At 41.4% G+C, this 19265-nt stretch overlaps 1 protein-coding gene across 1 annotated transcript; it reads right to left on the bottom strand.

Annotated features, from left to right (window-relative positions):
* Positions 1–3306: 3306 nt before the first annotated feature.
* LOC140458325 (creatine kinase U-type, mitochondrial-like) lies at positions 3307–19265 on the bottom strand. Its single transcript, XM_072552714.1, has 9 exons — positions 19132–19265; positions 17458–17644; positions 13047–13142; positions 10113–10334; positions 8842–8927; positions 8494–8617; positions 7680–7814; positions 3800–3925; positions 3307–3426 (listed from the first exon to the last, which is right to left on the bottom strand). The coding sequence occupies exons 1-9, from the start codon at positions 19224–19226 to the stop codon at positions 3307–3309; spliced, it is 1191 nt and encodes a 396-aa protein (XP_072408815.1). The 5' UTR covers positions 19227–19265.

Raw genomic sequence — 19265 nt, 5'->3', positions numbered from 1 at the left:
TTTCATTCAGGGTTTATTGCGCCCTGGACTTCTGAAGTTGATATCTCCTTCTGATGGAGTGACTGAGAGATTTTCTTCCCTTTTTGAATCAAACACATGTTAAGAACTTGGTGTGTGTGCATGGTTCCCCCACATGGTGGATGCCTTTAGCACAGATGAACATTTCGCCCTTTGTGTCTGTGCTGGCTTTCTGAATGACCAGTTCACTCTGTGCTATTCAGTCCTTTCCCTCCAAAGAGCCCTGCATGTTCATTCTGTTCATACAACACTCTGACTCCCTGTAAAATGTATTGTCAGCATCTGTCTCCTCTACACTCTCGGGCAGTATATTGCAGCCTCTGACAATTCGCTGTGGGAGTTTATTTACAAGTGTACAAATTTGAACCAGGAATGGTCTGCTTTGAGCCTATTCCATTCTTCATGGCTGATTTGATTCCTCCTCATTCCCACCCACCCCTAATAAACATGCACCCCTTTGCTTATCAAGTGAGTCCATCTCTGTCTTAAAAATATTCAAAGCCTCTGATTCGAACATCTTTGGGAAAGTGAGATCCAGAGACTCATGACCCTCTGAAAAAAAGTTATTTTTCCTCTTTTCAGTCTTAAATGGATAACCCCTTCACTTTTAAACCGTGACTTCATCTTGATCCTCCCACATGAGGAAATATACTTTCCACATTCACCCTGTCAAGACCCCTCAGGATCTTATAGTTTTAAATAAAGTCGCCCTCTTACTCTTCGAAATTCCAGTGGATACAAGTCCAGCCTGTACAACCTTTCCTCATAAAAGAATATGACATTCCAGGAATTATTCAAATAACTGTACTGTTGGGGAAGGCAATAAACAGGGAGTTAGAGATGAAAGCAATAAAAGTATATCTCTAATTATGGGTGACTATAATCTGAAAAAGATTGGATCAGTCAAATCAGTAACAATACTTTCGGAGGAATTCCTGCAGTATGTACAGGATGGTTTTCTGGATTAATAAATTGAGGAACCAACTAGAGAAAAGACCAACTCAGACTGGGTACTGAGGAATGAGATTGGAATAATTGGCAATCGAACTGTATGAAGCCTCCAGGGGAAGACTGACCATAATATGATAGAATTCTTCAGTAGGATGGAGAGTGACTCTGAGACTAGAGTCCTGAATCTGAATGCAGAAAAGTATGATGCATGAAGCACGATCTGGCAATGATAAATTTGGGGATGCCACTTAAAGGAATGATGGTGGATCAGCAATGGTAAATATTTAAAGAGCACGTGGATGAACTGCAACAAATGTTCATTCCTATCTGGCATAAATAGAAAACAGGCCTAATGGTGGCTGGCAAGGGAAAGTAGGCTTAGTATTAGACGCAATGAAGGGGTACAAATTGGCCAAAACCAGCAGTAGAACTTGACAATAGGTTGCATTTCAGATTTCAGTAAAAGAGGACAAAGGCATTTATTAAGAAACGGCAACTAGAGTACGGGAGTAAGCTTATGGGGAACATACAACCACCTGATGAAGGAGCGTCGCTCCAAAAGCTAGTGCTTCCAATTAAACCTGTTGGGTTATAACCTGGTGTTGTGTGATTTTTAACTTTGACCATCCCAGCCCAACACCGGCATCTCCAAATCAGGGGAACATACAAACTGCTTGTAAAAGTGTCTATTGGTATGTGACGAGGATAGGTTTAATGACAAATGTAGGTCCTTTAGAATCAGAATCAAAGCCAGTTATGATGGCAGCCCAATTCAATACATACTTTGGATTTATCATCACAAAGGAGAACACAAATAATGTCCCAAAAATTGGGGAATACAGGATCCAGTGAGAGGGAGGAACTGAGTCAGTCTTAGTAGGGAAAGCGTGTTGGGGAAGGTGATGGGATTAATGGCTGATAATTTCCTCCAACTCTGATAATCCACATCTCAAAGTTTTTAAAGAGGGTCCTGGATAAAATAAATGCACTGGTGATCATTGTCAAGATCCTCTGGAATGGTCCTTATGGAGTGGTTAGCTGATGTAACCCCACTATTTAAAAAAAGGTGGAGAGGAAACAAGGAATTAGTAGACTGGTTAGCCTGACATTGGTAATGGGGAAAATGCTAGAATTCATTGAGGGTATTGTGGACGTGATCTATATGGACTTCAGTAAGGTGTTCCACAAGGTTTTCCATAGGACACTGGTTAGCAAGGTTAAATCTCATGGAACACAGGGACAACTAGCCATTTGGATACAAAACTGGCTTTAAGGCAGAAGGTGGAGAGTTGTTTTTCAGACTGGAGGTCTGTGACCAGTGGAATGCCACAAGGATCGGTCCTGGGTCCCAATTTTTTTCTTTTACATAAACTGTATGGATATGAACATAGGAGGTATAGTTAGTAAGTTTGCAGATTATATCAAAATTGGAGGTGCAGTGGATTGCAAAGAAGGTTACCTCAGATTACAATGGGTTCTTGATCAGATGGACCATTGGGCTGAGAAGTGGCAGATGGAGTTCAATTCAGATAAATGAAAGGTGCTGCATTTTGGAAAAGCAAATCCTAGCAGGACTTATACACTTAATGATAAGGTCCTAGAGAGTGTTGCTGAACAAAGAGACCTTGGAGTGGAGGTTCATAGCTCCTTGAAAGTAGAGTCGCAGATAGATAGGATAGTGAAGAAGGTGTTTGATATGCTTTCCTTTATTGGTCAGAGTATTGAGTACAGGAGTTGGGAGGTCATGTTGCAGCTGTACAGGACATTGGTTAGGCCACTTTTGGAATACTGCGTGCAATTCTGGTCTCCCTCCTATTGAAAGGATGTTGTGAAACTTGAAAGGATTCAGAACGGATTTACAAGAATGTTGCCAGGGTTGGAGCATTTGAGCTATAGGGAGAGGCTGAATAGGCTGGGGCTGTTTTTCCTAGAGTGTTGAAGGTTGAGGGGGGACCTTATAGAGGTTTATAAAATATTGAGGGGCATGGATAGAATAAATAGACAAAGTCTTTTCCCTGGGGTATGGGAGTCCAGAACTAGAAGGCATAGGTTTAGGGAGAGAGGCAAAAGATAAAAAGGGACCTAAAGAACAACATTTTCACACAGAGGGTGGTGTGTGTCTGGAATAAGCTACCAGAGGAAGTGGTGGAGGCTGATACAATTGCAACATTTAAAGGCATCTGGAAGGGTTTATGAATAGGGTATGAGCCAAGACCTGGCAATTGGGACTAGACTATGTTAGGATCTGTGATTGGCATGGACAAGTTGGACCGAAGAGACTGTTTCCGTGCTGTACATCTGTATGACTATGACTCTATGTTTAATAAGATATACATCTCAATGGTAACTGTTTCTGCGTAGGGCAGATGGGATTTGGATGTTGTGACCTTGCTGGAGTCTCTTCTCACACTCAATTAAATAGTTGACTCCATCAATCACTAATTGAACAAGCTCCACCTGAAGAAAGGAACAAGACATTCAAGATTAGACTTTTACATTATCAAAAGGGGAAGGGAGAATCCTACTTTTGTTTTGGAAAGAAAATCCCCTCTCCATGTCTCTTTTCCCGTCCAATTGCCATGCTTGATCCTTCCTTCACTTCCCCAAGGAAAACTATCCCTGAACTGATATCCTCCCCTTCTCCTGTTCTAATTTCCCTGTATTCCCCTTTTCACTTCCCCAATGAATCCTGACCCCTCCCACAAATTCTCCCTTTGTTATCTCGAGATCCCCCCAAGGAAACCTATTCATGTACACCTTTCTCTCCCCTACTGCCCCCTTGTGCCTTCCCCATTACATAACCACTGTATAATAAACTGTGGTATCTCACCTCAGATTTCCCCAGACGGTCCAGGTTTGAGATATCAAACACGCTGTCCACAGCTTCGGTGTCCTCTCCCCCTGTCCCTCGTTTCTGCAGTCGCAGGTTCTCCAGGATCTTCGGGAAGCGAGGATCCTGAATCAGAAATTAAAGATAACAGGGAGCTTCTATCAAACAAAAAGCTGTCTGTTAACATCAAATTAAAAATCACACAATATCAGGTTATAGTCCAACAAGTTTATTTGGAAGTATTCGCTTTCAGAGCACTGCTCCATCATCAGGTAATTAGTGTTAAAATCCATACATAAGGGTTTCTCATGTTTTGGTCAAGTCATGAAGGGCAGGAGTTGGAATGAGTGATTTTGTAATTGCTGATTTTATGGCATTAACAAAAAGAAAACGTGGTCTTTGTAGAACAATTCATCCCACTTCTGACATTATGATTGTAGAAATTTCATTGTTGAAGCAGCTGAAGATGTTTGGGTCTAGGAGACTATCCAGAGGAACTCTGCATGATGCATTGGAACTGAACCCCAACAACCGTCTTCCTTTGTGCCAGGTATGACACCAATTGGGGGAAAGCTTTTCCCTCAATTCTCATTGACTTCAGTTTTGTTAGGGCTCTTTGATGCCACACTTGGTCAACTGCAGCCTTGATTTAACAGCACTCACTCCCTCCTCACCACTGAAGTTCAACTCTTCTGTCCATGTTTGAACCAAGGCTGTAATGAGGTCAGGAGCTGTGTGGTCATGGCTGAACCTAAATTGAGAGTTGGTGTGAAGCAGGTCCTACTTGATAGCACTGATGATGATCTTTCCCATTCATGCTTGAAGTTTTTATTCATTCATGGTATGAGTGCACCTCTGGCTATGCTGGAATTTTATGACCCATCCCTAATTGCCCAGAGGGTAGTTAAGAGTCAACCACGTTGTTGTGGGTCTGGAGTCACATGTAGGCCAGACCAGGTAAGGATGGAAATTTCTTTTCCAAAAAACAACTTTAGTGAACCTGATGGGTTTTTCCAACAATCAACAATGGATTTGTGGTTATCATTAGACTCTTAATTCCAGACTTTTGTTGAAGTCAAATTTCAATATCTGACATGGCAAGGTGTACATTAATTAGGTCTCTTGATTAACAGTCCAGTGATAAAACCACGAGGCAGTTGCTTCCCCAGGAAGAATCTGATTGGGCAGGAATTGGCCGGTTGCATTGGTCCTTTTTTATCTGTGTTGGAGATAGCCTGGGTACTTTTCCACATTGTTAGATTAATACCAGTATTGCAGTTGTATTAGAACAGTGTGGCTCCAGGGTATGCCACATTTTGGAGAGTAAATCTTCAGTACTAATATTGAAATATTGTCAGCACCCTTTGCAGTATTCAGTGTCTTCTTCCTTTCCTTGATATCAAGTGGAGTGAATTGCATTGGCCAAAGACTAAGTTAAGATTGTTGTGGCTGCCTCAGCCTTATTCTTTGCAATGAAATGCTGGGGTCCCCCATTATTAAGAATGGGAATATTTGAGCAGCCTACTCCTCTATTGAACTGTTTAATTGTCCACTATTTGCAAATGGATGTGGCAGGATTGCTGAGCTTAGATCTGACTTGTTGATTGTGGAATTTGTTAGCTTTGTTTATCACTTGCTGCTTATGCTGTTTGAAAGGTGAAACAGCCCTCTTTGTATCACCATCAGATTGACACCTCATTTTTGGCTATGCCCGATAGTATAGAGTCAGAGAGTTGTACAGCACGGAAACAGACCCTTCAGTCCAACCTGTCCATGCCGACCAGATATCCCAATCCAATCTAGTCCCACCTGCCAACACACGGCCCATATCCCTCCCAACCCTTCCTATTCATATACCCATCCAAATGCCTTTTAAATAGTGCAATTGTACCAGCCTCCACCACATCCTCTGGCAGCTTATTCCATACACGTACCACCTCTGTGTGAAAACGTTGCCCCTTAGGTCTCTTTTATATCTTTCCCCTCTCACCCTAAACCTTTGCCCTCCAGTTCTGGACTCCCCCACTCCAGGGAAAAGAATTTGTCTATTTATCCTATCCATGCCCCTCATAATTTTGTAAACCTCTATAAGGTCACCCCTCAGCCTCCGACGCTCCAGGGAAAACAGCCCCAGCCTGTTCAACCTCTCCCTGTAGCTCAAATCCTCCAACCCTGGCAACATCCTTGTAAATCTTTTCTGAACCCTTTCAAGTTTCACAGCATCTTTCCGATAGGAAGGAGTCCAGAATTGCACACAATATTCCAACAGTGGCCTAACCAATGTCTTGTACAGCCACAACATGACCTCCCAACTCCTGTACTCAATACTCTGACACATAAAGGAAAGCATACCGAATGCCTTCTTCACTATCCTATATACCTGCAAATCCACTTTCAAGGAGCTATGAACCTGCACTCCAAGGTCTCTTTGTTCAGCAACACTCCCTAGGACCTTACCATTAAGTGTATAAGTTCTGCTAAGATTTGCTTTCCCAAAATGCAGCACCTCACATTTATCTGAATTAAACTCCATCTGCCACTTCTCAGCATTGGTCCATCTGGTCCAGATCCTGTTGTAATCTGAGGTGACCCTCTTCACTGTCCACTACACCTCCAATTTTGGTGTCATCTGCAAACTTACAAGCTGTCCCTCTTTTGCTCGCATCCAAATCATTTATGTAACTGATAAAAAGTAGAGGACCCAGCACCGATCCTTGTGGCACTGCACTGGTCACAGGCCTCCAGTCTGAAAAACAACCCTCCACCACCACCCTCTGTCTTCAACCTTTGAGCCAGTTCTGTATCCAAATGGCTAGTTCTCCCTGTATTCCATGAGAACATCCAGCATCTCCTTTCACATTTTTAATGGAACAAAATTGGTCCTGTAGCTTGATAGTAATGATACAGTGAGGGATCTGCTGGGCTATGAGGTTACAGATTATGTTTGAGTGCAGTCCTGTTTTTGCTGATCGCCCACAGTCTCATAGATGCCAAGTCTTGAGTTACTAGACCTCTTCCACCCCAGTTATAAAGGTGATAGTGCCACATGGCATGATGGAGTGTATCCTCAAAGAGAAGACAGGAAATGGTGTCCACAAGCACTGTGCATTGGTCACTCCTACCATACACCCTTTATACTGTGGTACATGTAATGTAGTTGCAACTACGGCAGTCCTTCTACTCTACTAGTTAACATAATAGTCTACTATACCATCAGCTCTTCTAATTTTGAGAGTGTTTTTTCCCTGTGTGGGTTTTCTGCTCATTACAGCAAGAGGCTTCATTACCAGGTAAGAAAAGGTTTTATTTCAATAACTCCCAAGACAACTTGGACATAGTAAAACTCCCTCTCTACTGTCTTCATTAAACAGGGACAGCGCAGGGTTAGATACAGAGTAAAGCTCCCTTTACACTGTCCCCATCAAACACTCCCAGGGCAGGGAGAGCATGAGATACAATGCACAGTAAAGCTCCTTCTGCACTGTCCTCTTCAATGAGCTCCAGCCCTTACCCCAGTCAAACTCTTGTCATGTCTTTGTGATCATTACCATTTCTTAAACCAGCTAACCTGTGGGCTGTTCATGTCAGGTTCTGTTTAGTCCTGTTCCATGTTAAAGCAGCCTCTGTTTTGTTTCTTGTGAGCAGGAATCCCTGTGGAATCTCAGCCCCCTAATTTGTCACTTAATTTCACAAGGAGTTCTATCATTGTCTAAAGGAGAGAGGCCTACCTTATTCCCTTTCCTTTCACTGGTATTCTCAGCATGTAGTTTGAGAATGTTTTGTGTATCAGGACTAATTGATTTCAGAGTCATGGACAATGGAGAGTAAATGATGTCCACTAGAATTGAAGCCCAGTTGGAAAATGAGATTGAGCTGGTACCTTGCTGAGCATGGGTAGTTTGATGTGTACCCCAGCTCGGAGTCCAGTGCCCAGGTTTGATGGGCATGTCAGGATGTAGCCAAGTCTTTCATTCCACATAAACTCCCAGCCTTTCTCAGTGATCAGTTTCTCAACCTGGAAAAAACATTTTTGTTTCAAATCTCAGCATTGTATTCTGTTTTTCTAACAGTGGCAAGGATGAATGGAGTCATAGAGTTACATTGAGTATACAATATGAAAACAGGGCATTTGATTTTGTGCTGCAGCTTATTGTCTACACCAGCCTTCCCCAGCCCCCTTTCACTAACCCCATCAAGATAACATTCTCCATTCCTTTCTCTTCAGTTTGTTCACTCGGTTTCTCTGAAATGTAATCTATACTATTCACCTCAACCACTCCATATGTTAATGAATGATCAACAATGAGGTCCAGAAAAGCCAGGAAAACATGGAAAAATCAACACTTTTCATCAAAAGTAACAAAGAAGCAGGATAAATCAAAGTTTCAAGAGGAAGTGACTGAAACAAAGGGCAGCTTGTAAAAGTGAGGAGAAGGTAAGGTGTCTAGTGGAGAAATGTTTCCTTCTGAAATAGGTTTGATTTTTATTCTGTTAAAATTGGAGGTACATTTGAAAGGGGAAAATTTACAGGGTTGTGTGAGGAGGGAGTTAGGATGAGGGGCTTCAATATTAGGACTAACAGCATAACTTTCTCAAACAGCCTGGACAGATATGTTGGGCTGAATAGCCTGCTCCAGATTGTGCAAGAGTGGAGGGAGGATCCTAATGGATGGGTTGCTCTTATAATTGTTTACCTCTTTGAGACCCCGGCAGAATTTCTCAAATACCCTCTTCATGTTACCACCTTTTTCCATGGAGATAATTCGAATATGGTCCTCCTCATTGACCCAGATTGAGAAAGTCTTCTCATTATTGTGCCTGTAGATAAGTGGGAACAGAACGGTTTGGTTATTTTAAAAACATCACTTGTATTTAGACCCAGAAACACTCATCTTGGCATGATCACTTTCCTGCACCACCTTGTCTCTGCTGACCTGCGTTACTTTCAGATCTCCAGATGTTTTGGAATTCAGTATTGCAAACTTCATGTTTACCTTCCTTCCTGGCCACAATCCTCTCCTTTTTCCTGAATCCAAACTTACCAAATGCCCCGAGCATCGGGCCAATCCCTGGCCATCCCTGAAGACAAGTGGAAAGGTGATGCTGGTTTGTGAAACAAGAGGTGATCCTATAGAAAGATATACAACATGAGATTAAGATATAGAGTAAAGTTTCCTGTACACTGTGTAAAGACTGCATTTTATTTCTGTGTAACGACATATAAAGGTACAAGGTAAAGTTGCAATAGTCCCAAAGGACCATAGTCTTGCTCTCTCATTACATAGAGACAACTAGTGATGGTTTAATCTGAAAGTCAATATATCTCAGGCAAGGAACGAGTTGGAGAGGATGGACCTTCATGATGACCTCTGCAGGTGTAGGAAATGGAGACATGTGGAGGCCGCATCTTATTATTTCTCTGACTTATTGATTGTGGTCTAAAATAGAAAATAACTATTTCTAAAGCCAATGACTAGGAGTGAATTGACACAGGGACCAAAGGTTTCAAGACTGAAAGAAGCAGGATATGTCCATATATCTCTGTAGCCAAATAACTCAAACTTTAAGATTGTCAATTATTCTCTCCTCTCATTTACTGTCAGTTGTTTCCTCTAACTGTGAAATTAACAATTGAAGTGTAAATCCCCTGTGTCTGTGGCAAATAAGTGAGAATCTGGAAGGAAGGAATTAGCAGAAGAGAAACACTTGGGAAGAGAAAAGGACTGCATTCTTGACATCTGTCAACCAGGAAAATTAAACTGTGATTCCAGTTTTTTTTTTCTTTGTTTGTCCCACTCTGTGTAGGGGTTCAAAAAGGGGGTTAGAATTGATAGCTCATAATTTGGCTAAAACATATCTTTTTGAAATAAACTGTAGTTTGCATTAAGTGCCAGATCCTGATTCCTCCAGGCAGGTAATTTGGGACTTTTCATACTTTGATTAAATCATTAATTGTTGTGGTGACCCTGAAAATAGTGGGACTTGGGAATCAACAGACTTTCTCAAGTGGGTCATAACAACTGTTTCCATCAAATACTTCAAGGATAGTTAGACCAAAGCTAGACAGAGTAGAGCTCTATCTGTACTGACCAACAGTGTTCTGAATGTTTTTTGTCAATTCGCATAGAATGAGGGACAGTGCGATACTGCAGGGTCCCAGGAACTTGGTGATTATTTGACAAAATCTTACAATATTGAAACCTTACAGATATAGGAAACATTCAGGACGCAGTTGAAATGCTAGTGTGGAAGCCACTGGTCACTGCACCAGCCAGTTCCTTTAATCAAGATGAATTGTGGTTCATTGTCTTACATCAATGAGCTGTTGCTGCTCTTTGTCTGTCATACTGCTCAGACTGTAGTATTTTCCAGCGAGATCTCCCTTTAATCCAGCTAATGCCTCAACAGTCACCCTCTCCACCTCTCTCCTCTCAGCCCGAGTGCAGGCAGGAGGCATGCTGAGTCCTCGAATACTTCGACCAGTCCTGACACGTGAGGAAAGAACATAGTTTTCATCAAACTGTCCATTCCTAATCTGGAAAGGAAACAAAGATAGGAAACTTCATAGTTTGTGCTTGACTGAGCTAGTTTTTTTGTGACACTATTCCTTAGTGTTGAAATAAAAACAAGAAGTGCTGGAAAATACAAGTTTCGTAGCAACACTGAAGAGAGAAATGTTGTTAATGTTGGCTCAAGACAAGTTGTATCAGACTCAAAAATGTTCACTGTGTTTTTCTCTTCTTAGACACTGCCAGACCTGTTGAATTTCATCAACACTTGCTGATTTAACTTCAGATCTCCAACATCTGCTGTATTTTCCTTTTATTCCCTCAATATTAGAGTCATAGAGTTATTGGCACGGAAACAGACCCTGCTGCTCAACTTGTCCATGCCAACCAGGTTTTCAAAACTGAACTCGTCCCGTCTGCTTGCATTTGGCTCAGATTACTTTATACCTTTCCTGTCAACATACCTATCCAAGTGTCTTTTAAATGTTGTAATTGTACTCACCTGTACCATGTCCTCGGCAGCTCATTCCTTAGACACACCACCCTCTGTGTGAAAACGTCCCTCATGTCCCTTCTAAATTTTTCCCCTCTCATCTTAAACCTATGCCCTCTAGTTTTGGATTCTCCTACCCTGGGGAAAACACCTTTATCCATGCTCCTCATGATTTTTTAATAAACTTTTACAAGGCCACCCCTCAGCCTCCGATGTTCCGGGAAAAAAAGCCCCAGCCCATTCAGCCTCTCCTTATAATGCAAACCCTCCAGTCTCAGTAACACCCTTATAAATCGTTTTTGCACCCTTTCCAGTTTATTAACAGGCTTTCTATATAGTTGAGCCTGGAATCTTTACAAAGTCTGCCTCTGGGGGGTAGATTTTAAAATTATTTTTAGAGATTCATCGCTCACAAGTGATTTCCCTTGAAATGAATGGTTTGCCTTCCAGAGGGCAGGTAAGATTCACTCACATTGTAGTGGGTCTGGGATCACATGTTGGATTGCTATTGCTAAAACTAACTTTCTATTCTGGATTCTGCAGCTGCCATTGATCCTATAACCTGAAGCAATAGCCTGGATTAAAATACAGTGAATTGCCATTACCCACCTGTTTCCCCTTGACTTTGCTTAATACCTAACAAAAAAAATACAGTCAGCATTTCATGTTTTATCTGTAAATTTTTATTTCCACTGTTGGTCCATTTGATTCCTTCGTACAAATCACGTACAGACTTCTCAATAAGATCATGGCTGATCTGATAATCCTCAACTCCACCGTCCTGCATTTTCCTTATAACCTTTTATTTCCTTATGGTTAAAAATCTGTCTATCTCAGCTTTGTGTATTATTAACCACCTAGCCCCAACAGCGCTCTATGGTAAAGAATACCTACTCTCTTAGAGAAGAAATTCTTCTTATCTCTTAAATGGGTGATCATTTACTGTGAAATTATGCTCTCTGGTCCTAGACTGTTCCACAAGGGGAAACAACTTCTCTGCATCTATTCTATCAAGCCCCTTAAGAATTTTATATGTTTCAATAAGGCCACCTCTCATTCTCTTAAGCTCTAATGATTACAGGCCTAACCTACTCAACCTCTTGTAAGAAGGAATACCTGGAACCAACAGAGTGAAATTTTTCTAGACTGTTTCCAATGACAGTGAATCTTTCTTAACAGAGGGAACCAAATCTGTTGACAATATCCTGTTGTGTAACTAGTGCCTTATATAGCTTTAGCAAGATTTCACTATTTTATGCACCACTTCCTTTGAAATAACGCCAAAATTCTATTGCCTTCCCTATTACCTCCTGATCTTGGATGATAGCCTTTTCTGAGTTATGCATGAGGATTCCCAAATCCCTTGGTTATGCAACTTTCTGCAGTGTTTCTCCATTTAAATAATATTCTGCTCCTCTATTCTTCCTACCAAAGCACATTGAGAACAATGGCTAAGCAGCCAAGCTGTTTCAAGCTTCCACTATCATGGCTGCTTCCATGTTATTTTGGGGTGCAAGTCCATAGCTTCCTGCAAGTGGCAACACAAATGGATAAGATGACATATGGTATATTTGCTTCATCATTTGGTACATTGAGTATAAAAGTTGGCAGGTCATTTTGCAGCTGTATAAAACTTTACTTAAGCTACATTTGGAGTGTTGTGTGCAGTTCTGGCTGCTGCAGTATGGGAAGGGTGTGGAGGCTTCAGAGAAGGTGCAAGGGGGCCTTTGTACCAGGCATTGTCTGGACTGGAATGGATTTGCTATCAGGAAAGATTGGACATACTTGGATTGTTTATGCTACAGCATCAGAGGCTGAGGGCCAACTTATTAGAAATATTAAAAACTATGAGAGGCATGGACAGGATGGATAGTTGGAGTCTTTTTCCCAGGGTGGAAATGTCAAATATTAAGGGGCAGAGATTTAAGGTGAGGGTGGAAAATTTAAATGAGATGTGTGAGTTAAGATTTTTACAAAGAGGTGCCTGACAAGCACTGTCATGGGAGGTGATAGAAGCAGTTACAATAGCAATGTTTAAGAGGCATTTAGATAGACACATTAGCAGGCAGGCTACAGAGGGATATGGATCATGTACAGGCAGATGGGAATGTGGTGGGCTGAAGAACCTGTTTCTGTGTTGTACTGTTCTGTCATCTATGTTCTGTTTTCCAGTAATGTTAGCTTTGCAGACAATGCTCTGTTTTCAGAAACTGAATACGGATATAGCAGTTTGGTTTCTACTCACTTTACTTGCATCCAAATCTTTGACATGTTTCATGGTCTTCAGATCGTATCCATTGTGCTTTTCTCTAATCACAGGGTCAAATATATCAGCAAAAACCTGCATGGTTGGAGGTGACATTGTTAGCAAGTGTTTCCTGGGAGTAAGGGCCAGCAGCACCAAAGAGCTCAGCATGTTCAGTGGAGTAAGATACAGTCATGACCACAGTTCAACTAATTAAGAACATTTTCAGAGTGGGAACAATCAAAAGTTGTCTTTACAGCTGCAGACAATTTGTTGATTATACGAAACAAAACTGCTGAACAGGATCATAAGACTTTCAGTTTACGTGCTTATTGAAGTAAGGTGACTGACTGATGAGGAATGGGAAACTGTGGTAACTCTGCAGTTCCAAGATCGGCAAAATATGTGTTATGTATATATAGTAAAATTCTGTGTATACTATCCTCATCACACACATCCAGGACAGGTACAGCATGAGGTTAGATTCAGAGTAAAGCTCTCCCTAAACTATCCCCAACAAACACTGCAGGAACAGGTACAGCATTGAGGTATAATAATAATGATGAGCACAGCTTTCTCTACACAGTTCCCATCAAGTACTCAGAAGGCAGATACATCATGGGGTGAGATACAGAGTAAAGCTCTCTCTACGTGGTCCCCATTAAACACTCCCAGGACAGGTACAACTCAACATAAAGAACAGCTCTTCACTCTTGACCTGCTGAATGTTACACAGCTCCCTGCTCAGATGACCATCCCACTATGCTCATCCATGAGGCTTCTTGTTTGAGAATATCAAGTTAAAATCAAACTTGGGGCAGTTTTATGCCCTGCACCACACAAGGGTTGGAAGCTATTCTCTGTGCTCTTTGAAACTGGACCCTTATAAAATCCTATGAACAAAGAACAAAGAAAATTTACAGCCCAGGAACAGGCCCTTCATCCCTCCAAGCCTGAGCCGATCCAAATTCCACTATCTAAACCTGTCGGTCAATTCCTAAGCATTTGTATCCCTCTGCTCCCCACCTAGTCATGCATCTGTCTAGACACATCTTAAATGAATCTACCATGCCTGCCACTACCACCTCTGCTGGCAACGCGTTCCAAACGCCCACCACCCTCTGTGTGAAGTACTTACTGACTGTATCCCCCCTTAAACTTTCCACCTCTCACCTTGAAAGCATGACCTCTCGTTATTGAATCCTTCACCCTGGGAAAAAGGTTGTCTCTATCCACCCTGTCTATACCCTTCATGATTTTGTAAACCTCAATCAGGTCCCCCCTCAATCTCCTTTTTTCTAGTGAAAATAAACCTAATCAACTTAACGTCTCTTCATAGCTAGCATCTTCCATACCAGGCAACATCCTCGTAAACCTACTCTGCATCCTCTCCAAATCGTCCACATTTGGTAATGTGGCGGCAAGAACTGTACACAGTATTCTAAATGCAGCTGAACTAACATCTTGTACAATTTTAACATGACTTGCCAGCTCTTTTACTCAATACCCCGGCCAATGAAGGCAAGCATACTATATGCCTTCTTGACCACTCTATCCACCTGTGCAGCAACCTTCAGGGTACAATGGACCTGCACTCCCAGATCTCTCTGCCCATCAACTTTTCCCAAAGCTCTTCCATTCATTGTATGATTCGCTCTATAATTAGACTTGCCTAAATGCATCACCTCACATTTCTCTGGATTGAAAGCCATCTGCCACTTTTCCGCCCAACTCTCCAGTCTATCTATATCCTTCTGTATTCTCTGACAGTCGCTGATGCTTTCTGCTACTACACCAATCTTTGTCATCTGCAAACTTGCTGATCATACCAACAGTGTCCTCTTCTGGATCATTTATGTATATTACAAACAACAGTGGCCCCAAAACTGACCCCTGTGGAACACCACTGGTCACCTGTCTCCATTTCGAGAAACTCCTTTCAACTACTACTCCCTGTCTCCTGCTGCTCAACCAGTTCTTTATCCACCTAGCTAGAACACCCTGCACACCATGTGACTTCACTTTCTCCATTAGTTTACAATGGGGAACCTCATCAAACGCCTTATTAAAGTCCATGTATATGACATCAACAGCCCTTCCTTCATCTAACAACTTGGTCACTTCCTCGAAGAACTCTATTAAGTTGGTAAGGCATGAACTCCCCCGCACAATACCATGTTGCCTATCACTGATAAGCTCATTCTTTTCTAAATATAAATACAGCCTATCTATCAGTACCCTCTCCAGCAACTTCCCCACCACCGACGTCAGGCTCACTGGTCTGTAGTTACCCGGAATATTCTTGTCCAGGAGGACAACATGAGCAACCTTCCAGTCCTCCGGCATCTCACCTGTATTTAAGGATGCCACAAAGATATCTGTCAAGACCCCAGCAATTTCCCCTCTCGTCTCCCTCAGCAACCTGGGATAGATCCCATCCGGTCCTGGGGATTTGTCCACCTTAATATCCTCTAGCCTACCCAACACATCTTCCCTACTTATGCCAACGTGATCCAGACTAATCAAACTTCTATCTCAAGATTCATCATGTTCCACTCCTCAGTGAACACTGACACAAAGTAATCATTCAGAATCTCACCCATTCTCTCAGGTTTGGCACACCAGGATGGGACCATTTGCGACAGCAGATTCGCCGCCGATGATTAGCGACTGCCCTTTGTTCACCGAGGACGCTTAGCCACCGCCCATTGGCCACTGAAGACGATTCACCACCGCAAATAAGTCGTATAGTTTGAATATTGGTGGTAGCATTTACTTGTTTTAATAACCGTTTATTTTTGTTAATAGATTTTTACAAATTTTACAACGTTTAAAATGTTAGAGAACAAGCACATCTAAACTATATAAAATTGTCATTATATTGGTTAAGGTAGTGTTTGCGTTGCGTTGTTTTTGAATATAGCGAAAGAGATTGTTTGGAATATCTTAGAGGAATAGCGCATAACTATCAAATGAACTGAAATTTCATTGTTTAATATTAATGTGAGATTTTACTGCCATTATAAAGATTTTTAAAATATATTTCCTTTTTCTGGTGAAAGTTTGTAACTCATTTTTATATATAAACCAATAAATGATATTTATTTTATCTCTTTTTTATCAATATGTAGTACGTAGTTGTATAAATAAAGCGGACTGAGAAGTATGAAAGAACAGGCGGGAGGGAAAACAATCACTACATATATATATTTCCAGTGGTCTATAGTCTCCAGAGGTCAAACGACCCCAGTGGAGAAACGCTGGTGGAGAACTGGCAGTGGCTAATCATCGGCGGCGAATCTGCCGTGACGAATCGTCACCAACCCTTGGCACACAGCCTTCCTTCATTATCTTTTAGTGAACCAATCCTTTCTCTAGTTACCCGCTTGCTTCTTATATAAGAATAAAATGCTTTGGGATTTCCCTTAATTCTGCTTGCTAAAGCTATTTCATGACCTCTTTTAGCCTGCTTGATTCCTTGTTTAAGACTAGTCCTACTCTTTCGATATTCCTCCAGGGCCCGTTCTGTTCTTAGCTTCCTAGACCGTGTGTACACTTCCCTTTTCCTCTTGGCTAGTCGTACAATTTCTCCTGTCATCCACGGTTCACGAATCTTGCCTTTCCTATCCTTTGCCTTCAACTGGACATGCCTATCCTGCACTACTGTTAACCTATCTTTGAAAGCCTCCCACATCTCAAATGTGGACTTCCCTTCAAAGAGCTTTGTTCAATCCACATTTTCCTGCTCCTGAAGTTATAGAATAATGGTGAGCCATTCAGCTGTAGTGTTTTTCGCCACAAAGTCCACCTGATCCAGTCTAACCTCCTGCTCATACTCTATTGTAATATTATATTACTCTATAACATTATTCTTATACATTACTCTTACAGTATTATGATATTTACAGCAATAATTTATTCCCTTTTACATCTAGAGCCCAATGCAGCTTGTGCTCCTTCACCTCTCTGGTGCTACTGAATTATATTTTCTAAAGGATTTTGATGCACATTGGTTATGAACTAATTTCCTGTGGATCAGTTGCCCACCCAGTGACTCATAGAAGAAAAGAAATGCCTTGTGTTCTGGTCAGTGAAGAATGGGATAGGCTTGATGATCCATTTGTCAACTTTGAATATTCATATGTTCCCTCAGAAACCCAGGTGGAGGTCATTGTTCAGGGTAGCGTTGCTTTCAGGAAGAGTGCAAACAACAACAAGGTAAGTGAAGCAATCATGGCTGGCTAACACAAGGCTGAATTAGTGGTGCTGGAAGAGCACAGCAGTTCAGGCAGCATCACAAGGCTGAGTTTATCCAAATATGCTCCCCTGGAATAGACAGATTTTGTTGTGCACTATGTGAGTATTTTCTGTGTATTTTCAGTGGCCATATTCACAGTACAGTTATACTTACTGCATATGATTCTTCATCTCCTGCTATTATTCCTATGGACTCTCCAGGATTGTCCACTCCTGTCTGAATGCACTGATCCAGTGTCCAGCCACTGGATGTAGATTTATCATGAAGTTTGGCATATAAATCAGGGGTCAGGTAAGTTGCCATGTAGCTGTTGTGCTTCTGGAGATCAGGATATTCTGCACTGAGAGCATAATGTAGAATAAATATACACCCACTACAATATTTGTATTTCTATAGCATCTTTAATGTGATACAAAAGGAGACTTAATGGGAATGTAATCAGTGCAAGATTTGACAATGAGTCAAAGGTGACGTTAGGATGGGTGGGAAATATCTTTGTTAAAGAAGTAGGTTTTAAAAATGGGGGTAATTTTTTTACTACTGTCAAAATACAACATGCAATGCAATAAATGCTATTATTAATGATCTCAAATATTTATTTCCATGTTAACTGGCAGTGTGCTCAATCTGTAATTCTGAAATTCAAAGTTTTTTGTTCCCTGGAGAACTGCCCAGTAGCTGTAGAAAGTTTCACAGACCAAAATCCCACATTTTTGTTCTATAGGCCTAAACTTGGTCCTCACACCTGAATCCCAGGATTATGGATTCTAGAATTTGAGCACATAATCTAGGATAATTTGGAGACAGCTTCATGTCACACCATAGGTGACCTCCATTGCACTATACACACACTCAGACTCTCTCTCATACACTCACACACATCCTTTCACAGACTTAAACCCCTTTACATTCATACTCACACACATACACACATCCTCTCACAGACACTCATAACCACCCCCCCACTCCTCCACACCCACATGACACATATACGCATAAGTTTGTGGGGTGAACTTGTACTTGCAGAATTACATTTTACTTTGCTCAAAAGCTGCATGAATCTGCGTAAGATTCTGTAAATCCGATTTTTAGATTAGAATCAGTCTGACCATTGTGGCACAGACAGCCTCACAGGGAGTTAACACCTTCAATACCTTATGTGGGCTGACATGACACCAATTGTTAAAGTGCACTTGAGAATATAACTTGTAAAAAAAGTTTTGCGATTTACATATGAAAGAACTGAAACCAACATGGTCATTCTAAAAGATGAGACACTTAACACACAAATCCGGGTCTTTTTCAATATATAATTTCAGTTAAATCACACTGTAAACTTTTGCTATAAATTCTGTGTCTTACAATCTTATTCTCCACAATCACCTGATGAAGGAACAGCGCTCTGAAAGCTAGTGCTTCCAAATAAACCTACTGGACTATAACCAGGTGTTGTGTGATTTTTTAAAAACTAGGATGATACTGTCGGAGCAGTAGTGAGGGGTACTGCACTGTGGGAGAGGCATCACCTTCATGCAATGTTAAACCAAGGCTATATCTGACTGCTTATATATAAACATTTTGTGGCACTATTTTGACAAAGAACAGGTGAGTTCTTCAGAGTATCCGAGTAAATACCTATCTCTGAATCAACATAACAAAAACAAATTACCTTCTCTTTAGCACCTTGCTGACTGGAGTGTGATTAACGCTGCTGTGTTTGCTACACCACAACAGTGGCTATACTTCCAAATACCTCATTTAGTGTAGAGTGCTTTGAATCATTCAGTTGTCGAAAAAAAACGATATAGATCTAAGTATTTTTCTTACCTGGGAGGATACAATTTCCTCTGTTTTGCCCTTGCTTTCATATAATCCCTTGTGAGTAAGAACCCTTTGGCCAGAGAGCCAGCTCCCAGTATCATGAGGGTGCCAATGGCCCTCCTGTTGGTTAAAAAGGAAAT

This window comes from Chiloscyllium punctatum, chromosome 33 (assembly GCF_047496795.1).
Source record: "Chiloscyllium punctatum isolate Juve2018m chromosome 33, sChiPun1.3, whole genome shotgun sequence".
In the NCBI taxonomy this organism is placed as follows: Eukaryota; Metazoa; Chordata; class Chondrichthyes; order Orectolobiformes; family Hemiscylliidae; genus Chiloscyllium; species Chiloscyllium punctatum.
This window is presented reverse-complemented; position numbering and strand designations above follow the sequence as displayed.

Coding starts and splice junctions, on each gene's coding strand:
- LOC140458325 (XM_072552714.1), bottom strand. CDS start 19,226: ATGATACTGGGAGCTGGCTCTCTGGCCAAAGGGTTCTTACTCACAAGG. Junction 8,928..10,112: donor AGCAGCAACAGCTCATTGAT/GTAAGACAATGA, acceptor ATCTTTCTATAG/GATCACCTCTTGTTTCACAA. Junction 8,618..8,841: donor CCCGATGCTCGGGGCATTTG/GTAAGTTTGGAT, acceptor ACTTATCTACAG/GCACAATAATGAGAAGACTT.